This window comes from Dichomitus squalens (assembly GCF_000275845.1).
Source record: "Dichomitus squalens LYAD-421 SS1 unplaced genomic scaffold DICSQscaffold_64, whole genome shotgun sequence".
Lineage (NCBI taxonomy): Eukaryota > Fungi > Basidiomycota > Agaricomycetes > Polyporales > Polyporaceae > Dichomitus > Dichomitus squalens.
The window spans coordinates 125,448-139,004 of NW_006766946.1; the positions used below are offsets into that span (position 1 = coordinate 125,448).

The following is a 13,557-nucleotide window of genomic DNA, read 5'->3' on the forward strand; positions in this document are numbered from 1 at the left end:
ATGACAGCGCATCACGGCCCTGTTGGTTGACCACACGCGTACCCAGGTAAATCCACAATGTTTTGAAGTATGGATATGCGTGCGGTACTTCCATGTCTGTATTTGAGTGCCCATTGGCCCCCAGGGGATCCTGTACCCTGATCTAAACAGGAGGTACCATAGTAAAGGTGCAGTCGCATATACATGATCATGCTCTCACTACGGGCACCGCCTCAAATCGTTCTTTGTCAAAGGGCTGTAGAACCTCTGAGCAAGTACAACTTTCCCATTGCCGACCCTTCAGCGTCCTTTGGCACGCGTCGGCAAAGGGACAAGTTACGACTGTCCCGAAAACAAACCTCCGTTTCACGCGAAGGGATCCCGAGCGCTGCCCGTCGTGTCTGGGCCTGTGACCATGATGTGGCCTGTTTAGGCAGGTCGGGTAGGGTAGACGCCGGAGAGAAAAAGTCGCGCGTTCACGGACTTATGCAAGGCGCTGTAAGTCACCACAAGCATGATAACACTTCACCCATGTCGGCCATCTCAATAGATTTTCACTCCTGTCACCGTCAATTTACGTCTAGCACGGACGCATGGACGTCCCATTGAAATGCTCAACGCCTAGGTTGCGTTCAATTCTGGCAGAGAGTACTTACTGAGCACTGAAGTTCTGAGTACTGGCAGCGATGTCTGGTGACACCCCGATCAGAACTGACTTCTTATACTACATAGTATAGTATAGTTTAATCACTCACGGCTCGTAACTGTCCCAATCTAACGATGAGGGGGCCGACTCCCAGACCCTTTCCATCAAGTATCCTACAGTCCGGAAAACTGACCGTCCACGACTTCGTGCTGACATGCGGACGGTGCTGGTACCAGATTAGACAAAGAACACAGCTACTTACGGTCGCATAGTATCCGCGCAACGTTGAATGTGCACTACAATGGCCCTATTATCTCTGCAGCACTCATAGACGTTCCGCCCTTCTTCTCCCTGCCAGCCCTTGCTCTCACCTTTACTGAGACTCACGGAACTCCGGAGTTGACGTCGTGGCCTGGTGAAAACGAAAGATAAGGAGAATGTGTGGATTAGCCGAGAGGTGATAAGCTGTACCTAACATCGATCGAGGCATGTGTGGGAACCTCTCGTACATATGTCCTCGGCTTGGAACGCGGCCAGAGGGCCAGACCGCTCTCGCTCTCGCTCTCATCCTCGGACAGCGCCGCTATATCTACATATAACGGACTGCACGCCTCCCTTCTTGGACATCCACATCCATAGCTGATCTTTTTCCATCATGTCTCAACTCTCCTATCTCTCGCACGCTCGCTACGGCAAGGACAAGGTTCGCGTACTCCGCGTCGTGAGGGACGGGGCCTGGCACAACATTGTCGAGTACAACGTCAGCGTCCTCGTAGAGGGCGACATCGACATCAGGTGTGTTTTGTCTGACTGTGCCCTCGGATGCGCGACATCGTACCAACCTCCGCCAAACCCCGATGCAGCTATACGCAAGCTGATAACTCTGTCGTCGTCGCGACTGACTCGCGTGCGTACTATCGATATTCCAATCGATATCCCCGTCCAACGTTCTGACAACTGTCTGCCTTCAGTAAAGAACATTACTTATTGTATGGGCATCTCACCCGGTGGCATACCCCGCGCTCAGCTCATTTGACTTCCCTCGCGTGCCTCCGTGCGCACCAGACATCGCGAAGACGTCTCCATATGTCCTCGTCCCGGAGCGCTTCGCCCTCCACCTTGGAACACACATAGTCTCCAAGTATGCGCACTTGCACAAGGCGTTCATCACGGTGGAGCAACTGCGATGGCAGCGCGTCCCTATCGCCCAGGGGCCAGGCCAGACTCCCAAGGAGCATTCGCATGCGTTCTACCGGGATGGTGACGAGAAGCGTACCGTGGAAGTCGAGGTATGTGTCATGATCCGCCGTATGACTATGCAGGAGGGGTGCTCACCATTCATTCACTCTGGGAATTTTCTGCGCGCGTACGTACATATGCCCCTTGGTCGGACAGATTGACGCGTCTGCCGGCAAGGACAAGATTGTCGCTCGCGTGACTTCGGGACTGAAGGACCTGCTTGTTATCAAGACGACGGGCTCTGCATTCGAGTCTTTCGTTCGCGACGAGTACACCACCCTCGGCGAGGTCAACGACCGTATCTTCTCGACCTCGATCGACCTCACCTATACTTTCGCGCCGTTCAGCATCCCAAAACCCGCCGACGGGGAGGGTAAGGTCTTCGATGCGCCAGTCTCCGGGGATGCTGCTAAGGGGACGTCGTGGGATGGGGATGCTCTTGCCGCTTCGACACGCAACATCACCCTCGAGGTGTTCGCATTGGATGAGAGTGCGAGTGTACAGGTCAGATGTTCGCTTAGATGCTTGATCTTGTATTACATGAACTGACCGGATTCGACTGTTTAGGCGACGCTCTACAAGATGGGCCAACGCATCATCGCAGAGAACCCGCACATTACGAGCGTCACATACAAATTGCCGAACAAGCACTACGTTCCGGTCGATCTGAAGTACATCGGTATCGACAACACGTCACCGTATGTGCTTCCTCAACCTCATCGTTTCCTGATAGGATGTCGCCATACATCCTTGTGCTCACCCATGTGTTTGCTTGTACATCTGCAGGCCCAACGCAGAGGTCTTCCTTCCACTTTCGCACCCGAGGTACGTCTTATCCCGGTATCCGGCTCTGCTATCGTGTCAGCGCACTGTATGGGCTCAGTCTAATGAACGATTGCAATGCACAGTGGCCTCATCACTGCGACCGTCTCCCGCAAATAGACTCTGCATACGATTGAGCACACCGATGCTCCGTGACCGAGGATTTCAGCATCAGAGCCGAGGATCGAAGATCAAGGGGTACATGGTTTGTGATATACCGTCTTATACGTGTACGCTCAGTCAGGCCGTGAGCTTCAAGAGTGCTGTTGCAGGAATGTCCGATGCATGTACAACTATTCCCACGCAAACTATCATGTTGTATCCTATCCCGATGACCCCGTTGTGTGAAACGCAAGCTCACTTCGCCGACTATTAGTTGCATTTCTGTGTATCGGACCAGCTCGCTGTCAAAGTGATGATTGCTTCACAAGTCCACCGTTCGTGCACCACACCTCCACTGAGGAGCGACATGAGGGATGCTGTGTATGCACAGAACTCTCTTGACAGCGCCTCTGGCGACAAGCAGATAGAGTCATGCTGCACCCTTAGTATCCCCGGGGGCTTTTGGCCCGTACTCGTCGAGGATGTACCCGCGCGGTTACGGGTCTCGAGTCAGGTCGGGATGCGCACGGGTAGAGCCGCCTCTATCCTTACTACCTAACGGCTCATGAGTCGAAGCGGCCAAGATGACGGTTAATGGCAACATTCACAGAACGACAACGATCCTCATTTTTGAGTCTCGCTTTCTGTTTCACCTGCAAGCCGCCGATCGCACCTCCCTCGACATGGACTCCTCCGACTCGCACGAGGGTCCTCCCGAGACGTCTTCGCGCACGAACATCAGCTCCATCGTGTTCGACCGTGTAGTAGGGTCGCTCTCCGCCGACATCGCGCCAGAAGACTTGCTAGGTACGGCCGATGAGGACACGGAAGACTACGCGCAGACATCCGACTTTGTGGGCACTCAGACGGAATATCTCGAGGAGCCTATGGAGAAGGGGAAGTCGGAAAACGAGTTGCAAGAGGTAAACGCGCTGGACTGTGGAACGAGGGCGTCGTCCAGCACGCTGAGGGGTCTGGATTCTGTGGAAGAGGTAGTCTAGAGCAGATATATCCAGTATATCCAAAGTGCTGGACCCACCACTTCCGTTATTTCTGTAGAATGGTTGAGAATGCCCAAAAGAACGATAGATGCTTTGGCAGGTGCAAATCGAGTGTTCAATACATCACAGCATGATTACAACAGGTGCTCAGCTACACATTTAGTGGTACATATAATTCCAGCCTTTCCCAGCTCCGGCAAGACATCCTTGCGCACAGTCCGAGAGCTCAGTCCATTTCTGCCATACCATCACTGCTCGTCGTCCTCGCTTTCCCCATCCGCGCTCCCTGCCCGTACCCCCGGACCGTCGGCAGCCTGGACAACAGCGCTCCACACCGCATCCTCGACGAACACGTCCGCCTCGCCCTCGAGCGTGTCGCCCTGGTGGCACCCCGCGGCGTGCTTCCACCAGAAGATCTCGCGGACCTTGGCCTCGACGTCCTTAATGCCCTCGACGGGGACCCATTTGGTGCACCGGTGGCACTTGCCCTCCATGATCCGCGTCTTCTCGTGCTTGGACGCGTTCGGGCGGGACACGGTGCGGAATGCGGTGGGCGGGGAGAACGGCCGACCGGTGGGCGCGGAGATGCCATGGTAGTACTGCATGTGGTAGCTGTGCGGGCGCGTGCGCGCGGGTTGAGTGAAGGAGGATCAGATGGATGGGGGAGGGGAGAGAGGGAGAGACAGTGGAGGCTTACTTGAAGGCAGAGAACTTCATCGACAGCCAGAGCTTCTTACCTTCGCCGCCGCGTGCGACGGGTTCGTGGCAGATGGGACAGAGGCCGACCTACGGGGTCGTATGATCGACGTTGACCGTCAGGTCTAGTATGCCGACGCGAACTCACCTTGGATGTGCCCCTGCCCTTGACGAACCGCGGAGTGTACAAGTCGAAGACATCCCTTGGTTCGTTCGGGGTCCCGTCGGGCACTGTTGCTATACGTATTCTATGGGCACTAAGGTCGGGTCAAGAGGGAAAAGTGGATGGTGTCAATTTGCACGCATAGTTGGGAGAGAAAAGCATACGCTGCAAGTTCGTGATCGACGACGGAGCTGACGGGGAAGCGCCTATAGAATAAGGCGAAATTGTCATGGATGGGGATTCGCAGAGGGAATGTCCTGTTCGGATAGGTCCGGATGGCGTTTGCATCCTCGGCCCCCTCGGCACCGTCGTCCTCGCCTCCGGAGACGGCTCCTGCTTGTTCTTGAGATCGAGATGTTGAGGCAGAGGCAGAGGCTGGCGCAGAGACAGAGATTGAGGTTCTTTGCCGCTTCCCGCGATTGGAAGAATATATCGACTTCGCCTTGGAAGATCGTGCGCGCTTTCGGCTCTTCGGTCCTGACGGTTCATAATTTTCGTCGTCAGAGTCAGTATCGGAGGGGCCTGTAGGTGAAAGGGCAGATTTTTTAGCCGAGGAAGAGGCTCCAAGTCGCGATCTTCCGCCATGTTGACCGAGTTGGTTGAGAATCTCAGACGCCAAAGATCGCTGGGGAGCCGAGGGGCCTTTTCCTCGAGCGGCTCGTCTGTAGCGGCGCGATGAAGGACCAGAGGTACCGAAACCATTGAGAGCAATAGACGGCTTGAACGGAGAGCCAAGGGGAGAGAAAGATGCATGAGCACCTTCGTCAGTGTGAGCAGGCGAAGAGAAGCACGACGTCCGTCCGCGTGAGGTCTGAGAGGACGGATGAGGCTCGTGAGAGAAGAGAGCAGAAGGAGACGAGCCAACGTCGGTTAAGCTGGAAAGAGAAGATGGGGTAGACGGGCCGTGGACTGGGCTTTCGGGAACCGAGTAGGATTTCTCATACTCTAGAAGAGACTTGATTTTGCCCTTCCCAGAGCCGCCATTCATCTCGTCACCTTCGTCTTCTTCTCCAAGCTCCATAGACGAGTCGGCGAGAGCAGTAGAGTTCCGAGAGATGGGTGATATCGAGTTCTCGTCATCTTGCCAATAACCAGTAGGGGATGAATTGAAGAGTTGCTGAAAGGGGGTGCCGGGAGAGCTGCGGGCAATCGACTTGGGCTCCACGCCCGCGAGGTAGGCTTCAATAAACAGCGGGGAGCGAGAAGACCGATAGCCAGGTAGCAGAGGAGGCGAATCGATTTTTGCTCCTACAGGACGGTCGTTGGCAGGGCTGCAGGTGTACAAGAGTCCATCGAAGGAGCCGGAGGATCGAGACGTGGTCTCCTGTGAGTTACGAGAGCACAAGCTTGGCGAAAACAGGAAAACGTCGCCTTGACGTGTCGCAGAGGGTCGATAGAAGCCTGCCTGAGTGCGGCTATCGCTTGATTGTCCAGTGGGGACGCGGGAGTCTTGATGGAAGACGCGAGAGTGAGCAAAGTTATACTGGATGGGTATCATGGTATATGCTGGAGATCTCGGTCGTTGACAGATAGAAGACAGCAGTACGAAGGTCTTGAGGACGACCACGGCCGATGGTGGTGGATGAAGGGCTGCAACGACGGCCGTGGAGGTTTGTGTCTTTTTCAATCCCCGCCATAAGCGCCCCTTCGAGCGCGTTGTTTGCGTGTTGTTTGGCCGCCTGCCACCGCCACTGTCCAGTGAATGGCTTACATAATACGGACTCGCTGCCAGCTGCCGACGGCTACCGTACGCTCTCGCCACCGTATACCGCACGCTCAGCTCATCGCTGGCCATGGCTGTCGCGTTCGCCCTCTTTCTCTCCCTTCTATGCTCTCTGCAACTTGCATACAGAACATATGCAGCTGCGCTGACAACCGCCATCGGGGCGAACGAACGTCTATGCTTCTATGCCGATGTGGACAAGGCCGGAGAGAAGATCGGGGCAAGTGCACTCTGTCTGTCCCAGTTCTGCTTGTTGGAGCTTACCGACCATCCCACATGTGCAGTTTTATTTTGCAGTACGTTTGCAGCACGCGCTTGTAGGCCGGCCAGTAACAGCACATAACGCATAGGTGCAATCCGGAGGGTCGTTCGACATCGATTTCGAAGTGAAGGATCCTAATGACAAATCCCTCCTCGACGGCCAGCGTGAACGCCAGGGCGACTACGTCCTCACCGCCAACACCGTCGGAGAGTACTCGTTCTGCTTTGAGAACGATATGTCTACCCTCACCGAGAAGCTCATCGACTTTGACATCATGGTCGAGAGCGAGCCCCGCCGCGAGCCCCCAGCGAAGCCCGGTCAGCTCGCGGACCAGACGAGCGCGCTGGAGGAGAGCATGTACAGGTTAAACACGATGCTGCTGAGCATCAAGAGGACGCAAAAATAGTGAGTCGCGAGTTTGGGTTGCGTTAACGTCTGATCTGGGTGCTTATGGTGTCGCTGTGAAGCTTCCATACTCGCGAGAACCGAGGGTTCGACACGGTCAAGTCTACACAGAAGTATGTCCCCCTGATTTCTGTTGAAACGCCTTGTCTGAGCATGCTATCAGTCGCATGTTCTGGAACGCCGTATTCGAGAGTCTGGCTGTGATTGGGATGGCAGTGTGGGTCTCACAGTACTCCGCCGTCGTCGTGAACAGTTCTGACGCGCTCGCGTGCTTGCAGTTTCCAGGTTTACGTGCTGCAGACGTTCTTCACGAAGACTGGGAGACGATACAAGGTGTAACTTATTATGACGCTTCACGTACACATACTCTATCATATACATATTGGAACCTATCATGAGCGGATGCCGTGTGCGCCTGCTGCGAACGGAGCTTGGACGAGAAAGGGTCACGTGCTGGTGCGCGTCGCGCGATGGGCGTCTGTGGGACTCGGGGCGCCGTGGAGGGCGACGTCGACGACCTGAACGGCAGTGTGCTCTGATTCATGTCCACGTCCTGCAACGTCTGGCTGCCGCGACTGCTGCTTGTTGTGATGTGCGTGGTGCTTGGTTTTGCCCACTTGCTTGCCATGGACTGCGCCCAGCGAAAGGAACGTCGGTGCCGCTGGAGAGGGGGCCTGAGCTTGGCCGACGCTCGTGTCAGTCGCGTAGGCGGCTCGGATCATGCATGATCCTCCCCTCCCGCCCGTCTTAATACCATATGCATGTTCCTCCTCTTGACTCCCAACTAGTCCACTGACTTCACTCCGAACGACCACCGCCTACTCTACGCCATGACCGGCCTCCGACGTTCCCCACACACACTCCGCCTCCGCCGCGCGTACGGTACTATGGCCGCCGCATCCGCAAAGAGAGTCATGATAGGCATCCGCAGAGAAGACCCCGCGAGAATATGGGAGAGGAGATGTCCCCTCACCCCCGATGTCGTCCATGAGCTTGTACACAAGGACGGCGTCGAAGTCCTCGTGCAACCCTGCGAGAGACGGGTGTTCACCGCCAATGACTTCATAAGGGTGCGTCTCGGCTCAACGTTCTGCCCAAATCTAATCCCTAACTTCCGCTTCCGCTTCTATGTTCTTGCGTATGCACCGGGAATGTCGTGTATAGGCTGGCGCGAAGCTGCATCCCACCCTCCAGCCCGCGCATGTCGTCGTGGGCATCAAGGAGACACCCTTGCCTGAGGTTTTGACAGACCCTCTGTCCGCGCCTGGTTCACCCCACAATGATACATCCGGTCTTGTGCCCCGCACCCATGTCATGTTCTCGCATACGGTCAAAGGACAACTATATAACATGGAGCTGCTCGGCAAGTACCTCGCATCCGAGAACCCGCACGCGGTCCAGGGAGGCGCATTGCTTCCCAGGCTTATCGACTATGAGCTACTGACAGGAGAGGACGGGAAGCGGACTGTTGGTTTCGGGTGGTTTGCCGGCGGTGAGTGAACTCTTCGCTGCTCAGCGTGTGCGAATTGCGACCGCGCACAGTGTTTGGACTCTCCCATCCCATCCAGCCTTCTTGGAGGTGGCGGAACATTCGGTAGCTCCTAGAGCCCTCAGCTCACTGATCAGTGAAGCATTTCTGTTGTCCTTCGCCTATATGAGTGCGGTTTGCTGATCCGACCCTCTGCAGTTGCCGGCGCACTCGAATCGCTAGTCGCCATGGCTCACGCCCATCTCGAGCTTGGGGTAGCGAGCCCGTTCCTGGTGAGTGTGTTGTCGCATCAATTCGGCGCGGAGCTTGACAATAGAGTTGCCGCCGTGGTGTCAGTGGACCCCGAGGCCACACACCCACCCATCATTAGCGTCTATCCGTAAGACACTCCGGGACGTGGTCGGAGCGCAGATCGCAAGTGACGGGACGCCCAAGAGCTTGGGGCCTTTGGTGATTGGGGTCACTGGGTAAGCTTCGAGCAGGTCGCTTCATAGCTACTCTCCAGGACGGTGACTCACGGGAGTGCAGAACTGGGAACGTAGCGCAGGGCTGTCTTGACTTACTGCAGGACCTTCCCATTCAGCATATTGGCGTAGACCAATTACGCAGCATCGTGACAGATCCCAGTAAGGAATGCTTGTCTCTTGCTGGCCCACCATTCCTGACTTCTGTTCGCATATCCTGCAGACACGGACCTGCGCAAGGTGAGCTTGGCCATCTCGTCAATTTGACCCCCGCTGACAGAGCGCTTGGGCAGATCTACGTAGTCCACGCGCTTCCCAAGGACTACTTCGGGCGGAAGGACGGTCGCGCGTTCGACCGCTCGGACTACTACGCCCACCCAGACCAATACGTATCCGAGTTCCACACGAAGATCGCTCCGTACCTTTCCCTCCTCCTGCATGGCGCAGGGTGGGCCCCGACGTACCCCCGCTTGATGACGAACGAGCAGCTGACGACGACGCTCGAGATCGCGCAGACGTTGGGTAAGGGCCGGTTCGCGTGCGTAGGGGACATTAGCTGCGATGTCAACGTAAGTCTTGCCCCTCCGTTTCGTATCACGTCCTTCTCGCTCACAGTAAGGGCTCGGTAGGGCGGCTTGGAGTTCCTGTCGCAATATACGACGCTTTGTTCGCCGACCGTCGTGGCGCGACCCCCGACCCTCCCCGCGCATCTGCCGTCGGTCACGATGATGGCCGTCGATATCCTTCCCACCGCGCTACCGCTCGAAGCGTCCCAGCATTTCTCGGGGAAGTTCCTGCCGTACCTGCGGTCCATTATCTCAAGCTATACGAGCAAAGAGGCCGCGAGCGAGGAAGAGAGGCTCACGAGGGAGGCCCTGGAGAGGGCGACGGTCGCGAGTGGAGGCGAATTGAGAACGGGCTGGGAGTGGCTGAGAACGCCTCTGGGGGCGTGGAAGGAGAGCGTCGTCTCGGCCCAATCGGGCGAGGTCTCTGGGAAGGGGAAGGAGAGGGAAGCGGCCTCGGGGTCGCAGCCGAAGAAGACGGTGTTGATGCTTGGGAGCGGGATGGTCGCCCCGCCGGCCGTGCAGGAGCTTTGCGGCCGGTCGGACGTGCAGGTGATCGTCGGTGAGCAGTTGTAGACTTTTTTGGCGGGTTGCGCGCGAGCTAACCTTATGGTGCGTATAGCGAGCAATGTTCTGGCGGATGCCGAGCGGCTGACTCTGCCGTACGCGAACGCGACACCCGTGCTCGTGGACATGGCGAACCCGGAGGCGGTGGAGAGATTGGTCGCGGCGGCAGACGTCGTCATAAGGTATGTCCCTTTCGTACGCAGCGCTCAGAACGGGATGTTCAAAGTGAATGTAAACCAGCCTGTTGCCGGTACCGTTCCACCCTTCTGTCGCCGAGCTGTGTATACGTCATCGGAAGCACCTCGTTACGGCATCATACATCTCTCCTGCTATGCGTGCGCTACATGACCGGTATGTCGTCCCCTGTTGCTGAGCACGTGCTGTGTCTTGATCGCGACCAAATAGTGCCGTCTCTGCAGACGTTGTTCTGATGAACGAGATTGGACTGGATCCTGGCATTGACCATTGTTCCGCGATGTCTTTGATTGATTCGTTGCGAGAACAAGGCAAGGAGATCGTGTCTTTCACGTCGTTCTGTGGCGGCTTGCCTGCACCCGAGGATGCGGACGTTCCGCTTGGGTACAAGTTCAGCTGGAGCCCGAAGGGCGTTCTGACTGCTGCGTCGAACTCGGCGTTGTTTAAGCTCCACGGCGAGGTACGTCTAGTCAATCTCTGGAAGCCTTGCATCAAGCTGAATTGAAGAGTAACAGCGCTGCGAGATCGACGGCGAGGACTTGCTACGAACGTACTTCCCGGACGTTCCACTCTCCAATGTCCTTAAGTTCGAAGGCCTCGCAAATAGGAATAGCTTGCCCTACGCAGGTGTGTATGGCCTGGAACCCCTGGTTGGTATCCGAACAATATTCCGCGGGACATTGCGCTACCCGGGTTTCGCGGACCTCATGTATGCCTTCAAGGCTATTGGCTTGCTAGACGTTTCGGCCACCGTCAATCCCCAGGACTGGCAGTCGCTCGTCAGGGCGACGCTAGAGCAGAAACTGGGCATCCCCATCTTGGACGAGACTCGCTCGCTAAGGTCGGCGTTGCAAGACGTCATCCCTCCTAAACAGCAGGACTCTGTCTTGGACGCACTACATTGGCTGTCGATCATTCCTGAGTCCACATCGGAGCATGTACCCAGCAAGAACTTCGACCTCTCCCTACCGCCATTACCTAGCAAACCCACGGCGCCGATCGACCTCTTTGCCACTCTGCTCGCGCACAAACTGCGGTACGCGCCGAACGAGCGCGACCTCGTGGTCCTCTCGCACGAGATCGTAGCGCGACCAAAGGGCTCTCGGGTTTCTCTCACCGCGCCGTCAGCGGACGAGGAGGTCCACATGTCCTCGCTTGTCACGTACGGCACCAGGGATGCCTCGGCGATGTCGCGCACGGTGGGCTTGCCTGTCGCGTTCGCGGCGCTCCAGATTCTTGATGGAGGCGTGAGCGCGAGGGGCGTGCAAGGCCCGACGAGCAAGGAGGTGTATGGGAACGTGCTGAGGAGGCTGGAGGAGGTCGGGCTGGGGATGAGGGAGACTGTGAGGAAAGTGACGGCGCGGACCGCGTTGGGGCTGAGCGTGGAGGAGAGTTTGTGGGCGAGGTGGAGGGCGATGCAGGAGACGGTGTGAAGCTTGATTGGAAATCATGGGTGTACGTATAGTATAGATACCATTTGGACGGTCTGAAACATGCCGTCATACACGGCTACCACGCAAAGGCAGTACCTCGGGCGTGCTGTATTATGTGCGGTTTCCAATGTCAGCTATGGTGTAGGTGTTGATGATCACCCCTTGTGTGCTATCCCGAGCCCTCCCAACGAGGGAGAAGACCACCTTTCGCCCGATTGGTCTGCGAGCCTGATCGTGTCCGCCCGTGTAGTCATAATTGACAGCGAGCGAGGTCGCTATTGAGCCAATCGTACTCGCGAAGGCAATCGATTCCGTTTAAACAAGACTGCTACATGGCACCATTCATCGGATACCGAGTTCGTTCGTCTGATACGAGGACACTGTACAGGGATATGTATGTCTCGAACCTCCCCTAGGCGCTGAGGCCATGACGACGCCGCTGCGCGGTAGTCGACCACCAAAGGCTTTCGATACCCTCCGAGCCTGCTGCTTTCATGCGCTCTAAGAGTTGTGGTTTGACATCCTGGAAGCGTCGCTCCAATCTCTCTCCGTGCTCCACAATCTTCTTGAGGAAAGCTATGTAGCGTTGCTGCCCTTCTTGCAACTGTACATCAAAGCGACGTTCCCGGATGCAATAGTCCATGACAAAGCAGCACTGGTATACTCGTCTTGTTAGCGTACAATGCGACTCAGACGAATTTCGCAAGCTCACCTCGTCCTTCTCTGAGTACCAAGCTTGGGATAGGTAGGCGTATTGACCATCAATCATGAGGCCATAAACTGGGAAGTCGATAATGCCGAGGACCTTCAGAAACCAGGCAGCACTGGAGATGGCAATGCGCTGCTCCTGTCTAGCAGCGATTTCGCCCTTTGCCCCTTCTCCAAGCTGTTCTCTGACTAGCAGCACGGGTAGGCACAACGCTGTACCCTGCATGCTGCATCCGAACGCCGGACGATCTCCTTGTCCGGGGTCCGTCTCAAAAAACCGGAGCTCCTCAGACAACTCCTCAGTGCCCTCGGCTGCGTTTGAGAGGTTGTCGAAGAACGCGGGGATGGCTACGGTCACCGCCCCATCGATAGTGAATTTGGTCGGATAGTTGTTCAGGCGCTTTCTGAAGAGTCCCAGGACGGTTTCAGGACCATCAAAGGGATCTTCCCACGTCTTCTCGATATCATCGATGATGTCCCGCGCAGATGAAGTTTTCTTATATGCAGCAAAGAAATCTGGGCGTTTGTGGTATTGGGGGTGCTCTGTGTCGTTGAGCAATATCTTCCAATATTCATGAGTTGCATGCATATTGTGATTGATTGCCCGGCGAAAGGAAGAGTGCTCAAAGTGGTCCATGAGTGTGCTCTCGTCCTCGTTCAAGGAAAGGACAGTTTCGACCCCGGTCGCATGGGCGATGTCCCCAAGCAGACCCGTTCTGATGCAGGCGTCAACATTGCAGTTCGAGACGTTATAGCAGAAAAAGTGTACTAACTGGTACTGAATCGAGCTGGCCAGTGCAGTGGCGAAAAACGAATGGTGTAGTTGCGTCCACACCGTCGAAGATATCGACGTCATCCGGCTGCTCAACACAGTATTACGTATAGGATCCTGCCATTTGGGAGAGATGAGGGAGGAGTTTCACTCTGTTCAGGAGGGGGAAAACTTACATTCCACTCCTCGCCGAGAGGGAGGCTGTTATAGTATTCGAACATGAGTAAATGCCGTCTATAGAGCTTGGATGTTCTATCCAGGTTCAACGGGACTAAGAGGACGCGATGATCGAACAACCATTCTTCTATACCAGGATTATCTGAACCAG

The 13,557-nt window shown here is 56.1% G+C and overlaps 5 protein-coding genes across 5 annotated transcripts; 3 read left to right on the top strand and 2 right to left on the bottom strand.

Moving 5' to 3' along the window:
- Positions 1-1,280: 1,280 nt before the first annotated feature.
- Positions 1,281-2,752, top strand: DICSQDRAFT_70560 (uricase; the record flags this gene model as incomplete). Its single annotated transcript, XM_007370272.1, has 5 exons — positions 1,281-1,420; positions 1,489-1,565; positions 1,691-1,914; positions 2,021-2,368; positions 2,432-2,752. 5 exons carry the CDS (start codon positions 1,281-1,283, stop codon positions 2,750-2,752), a joined length of 1,110 nt encoding a protein of 369 aa, XP_007370334.1.
- Positions 2,753-4,037: 1,285 nt separating this feature from the next.
- DICSQDRAFT_129807 (uncharacterized protein) lies at positions 4,038-6,146 on the bottom strand (the record flags this gene model as incomplete). The annotated part of the gene is made up of 4 exons (XM_007370273.1): positions 4,038-4,401; positions 4,487-4,575; positions 4,634-4,733; positions 4,813-6,146. The coding sequence occupies 4 exons, from the start codon at positions 6,144-6,146 to the stop codon at positions 4,038-4,040; spliced, it is 1,887 nt and encodes a 628-aa protein (XP_007370335.1).
- Positions 6,147-6,417: 271 nt separating this feature from the next.
- Positions 6,418-7,429, top strand: DICSQDRAFT_157651 (uncharacterized protein). Its single transcript, XM_007370274.1, has 6 exons — positions 6,418-6,591; positions 6,656-6,667; positions 6,722-7,038; positions 7,101-7,151; positions 7,202-7,255; positions 7,317-7,429. Exons 1-6 carry the CDS (start codon positions 6,442-6,444, stop codon positions 7,375-7,377), a joined length of 645 nt encoding a protein of 214 aa, XP_007370336.1. The 5' UTR covers positions 6,418-6,441; the 3' UTR covers positions 7,378-7,429.
- A 393-nt stretch (positions 7,430-7,822) lies between these two features.
- Positions 7,823-11,900, top strand: DICSQDRAFT_92955 (uncharacterized protein). The gene is made up of 12 exons (XM_007370275.1): positions 7,823-8,108; positions 8,203-8,530; positions 8,726-8,799; positions 8,864-8,994; positions 9,056-9,153; positions 9,215-9,231; positions 9,285-9,560; positions 9,621-10,116; positions 10,177-10,303; positions 10,362-10,472; positions 10,527-10,776; positions 10,832-11,900. The coding sequence occupies exons 1-12, from the start codon at positions 7,869-7,871 to the stop codon at positions 11,747-11,749; spliced, it is 3,066 nt and encodes a 1,021-aa protein (XP_007370337.1). The 5' UTR covers positions 7,823-7,868; the 3' UTR covers positions 11,750-11,900.
- A 261-nt stretch (positions 11,901-12,161) lies between these two features.
- DICSQDRAFT_174438 (uncharacterized protein) lies at positions 12,162-13,450 on the bottom strand (the record flags this gene model as incomplete). Its single annotated transcript, XM_007370276.1, has 4 exons — positions 12,162-12,404; positions 12,462-13,173; positions 13,231-13,346; positions 13,406-13,450. The coding sequence occupies 4 exons, from the start codon at positions 13,448-13,450 to the stop codon at positions 12,162-12,164; spliced, it is 1,116 nt and encodes a 371-aa protein (XP_007370338.1).
- Positions 13,451-13,557: the final 107 nt, after the last annotated feature.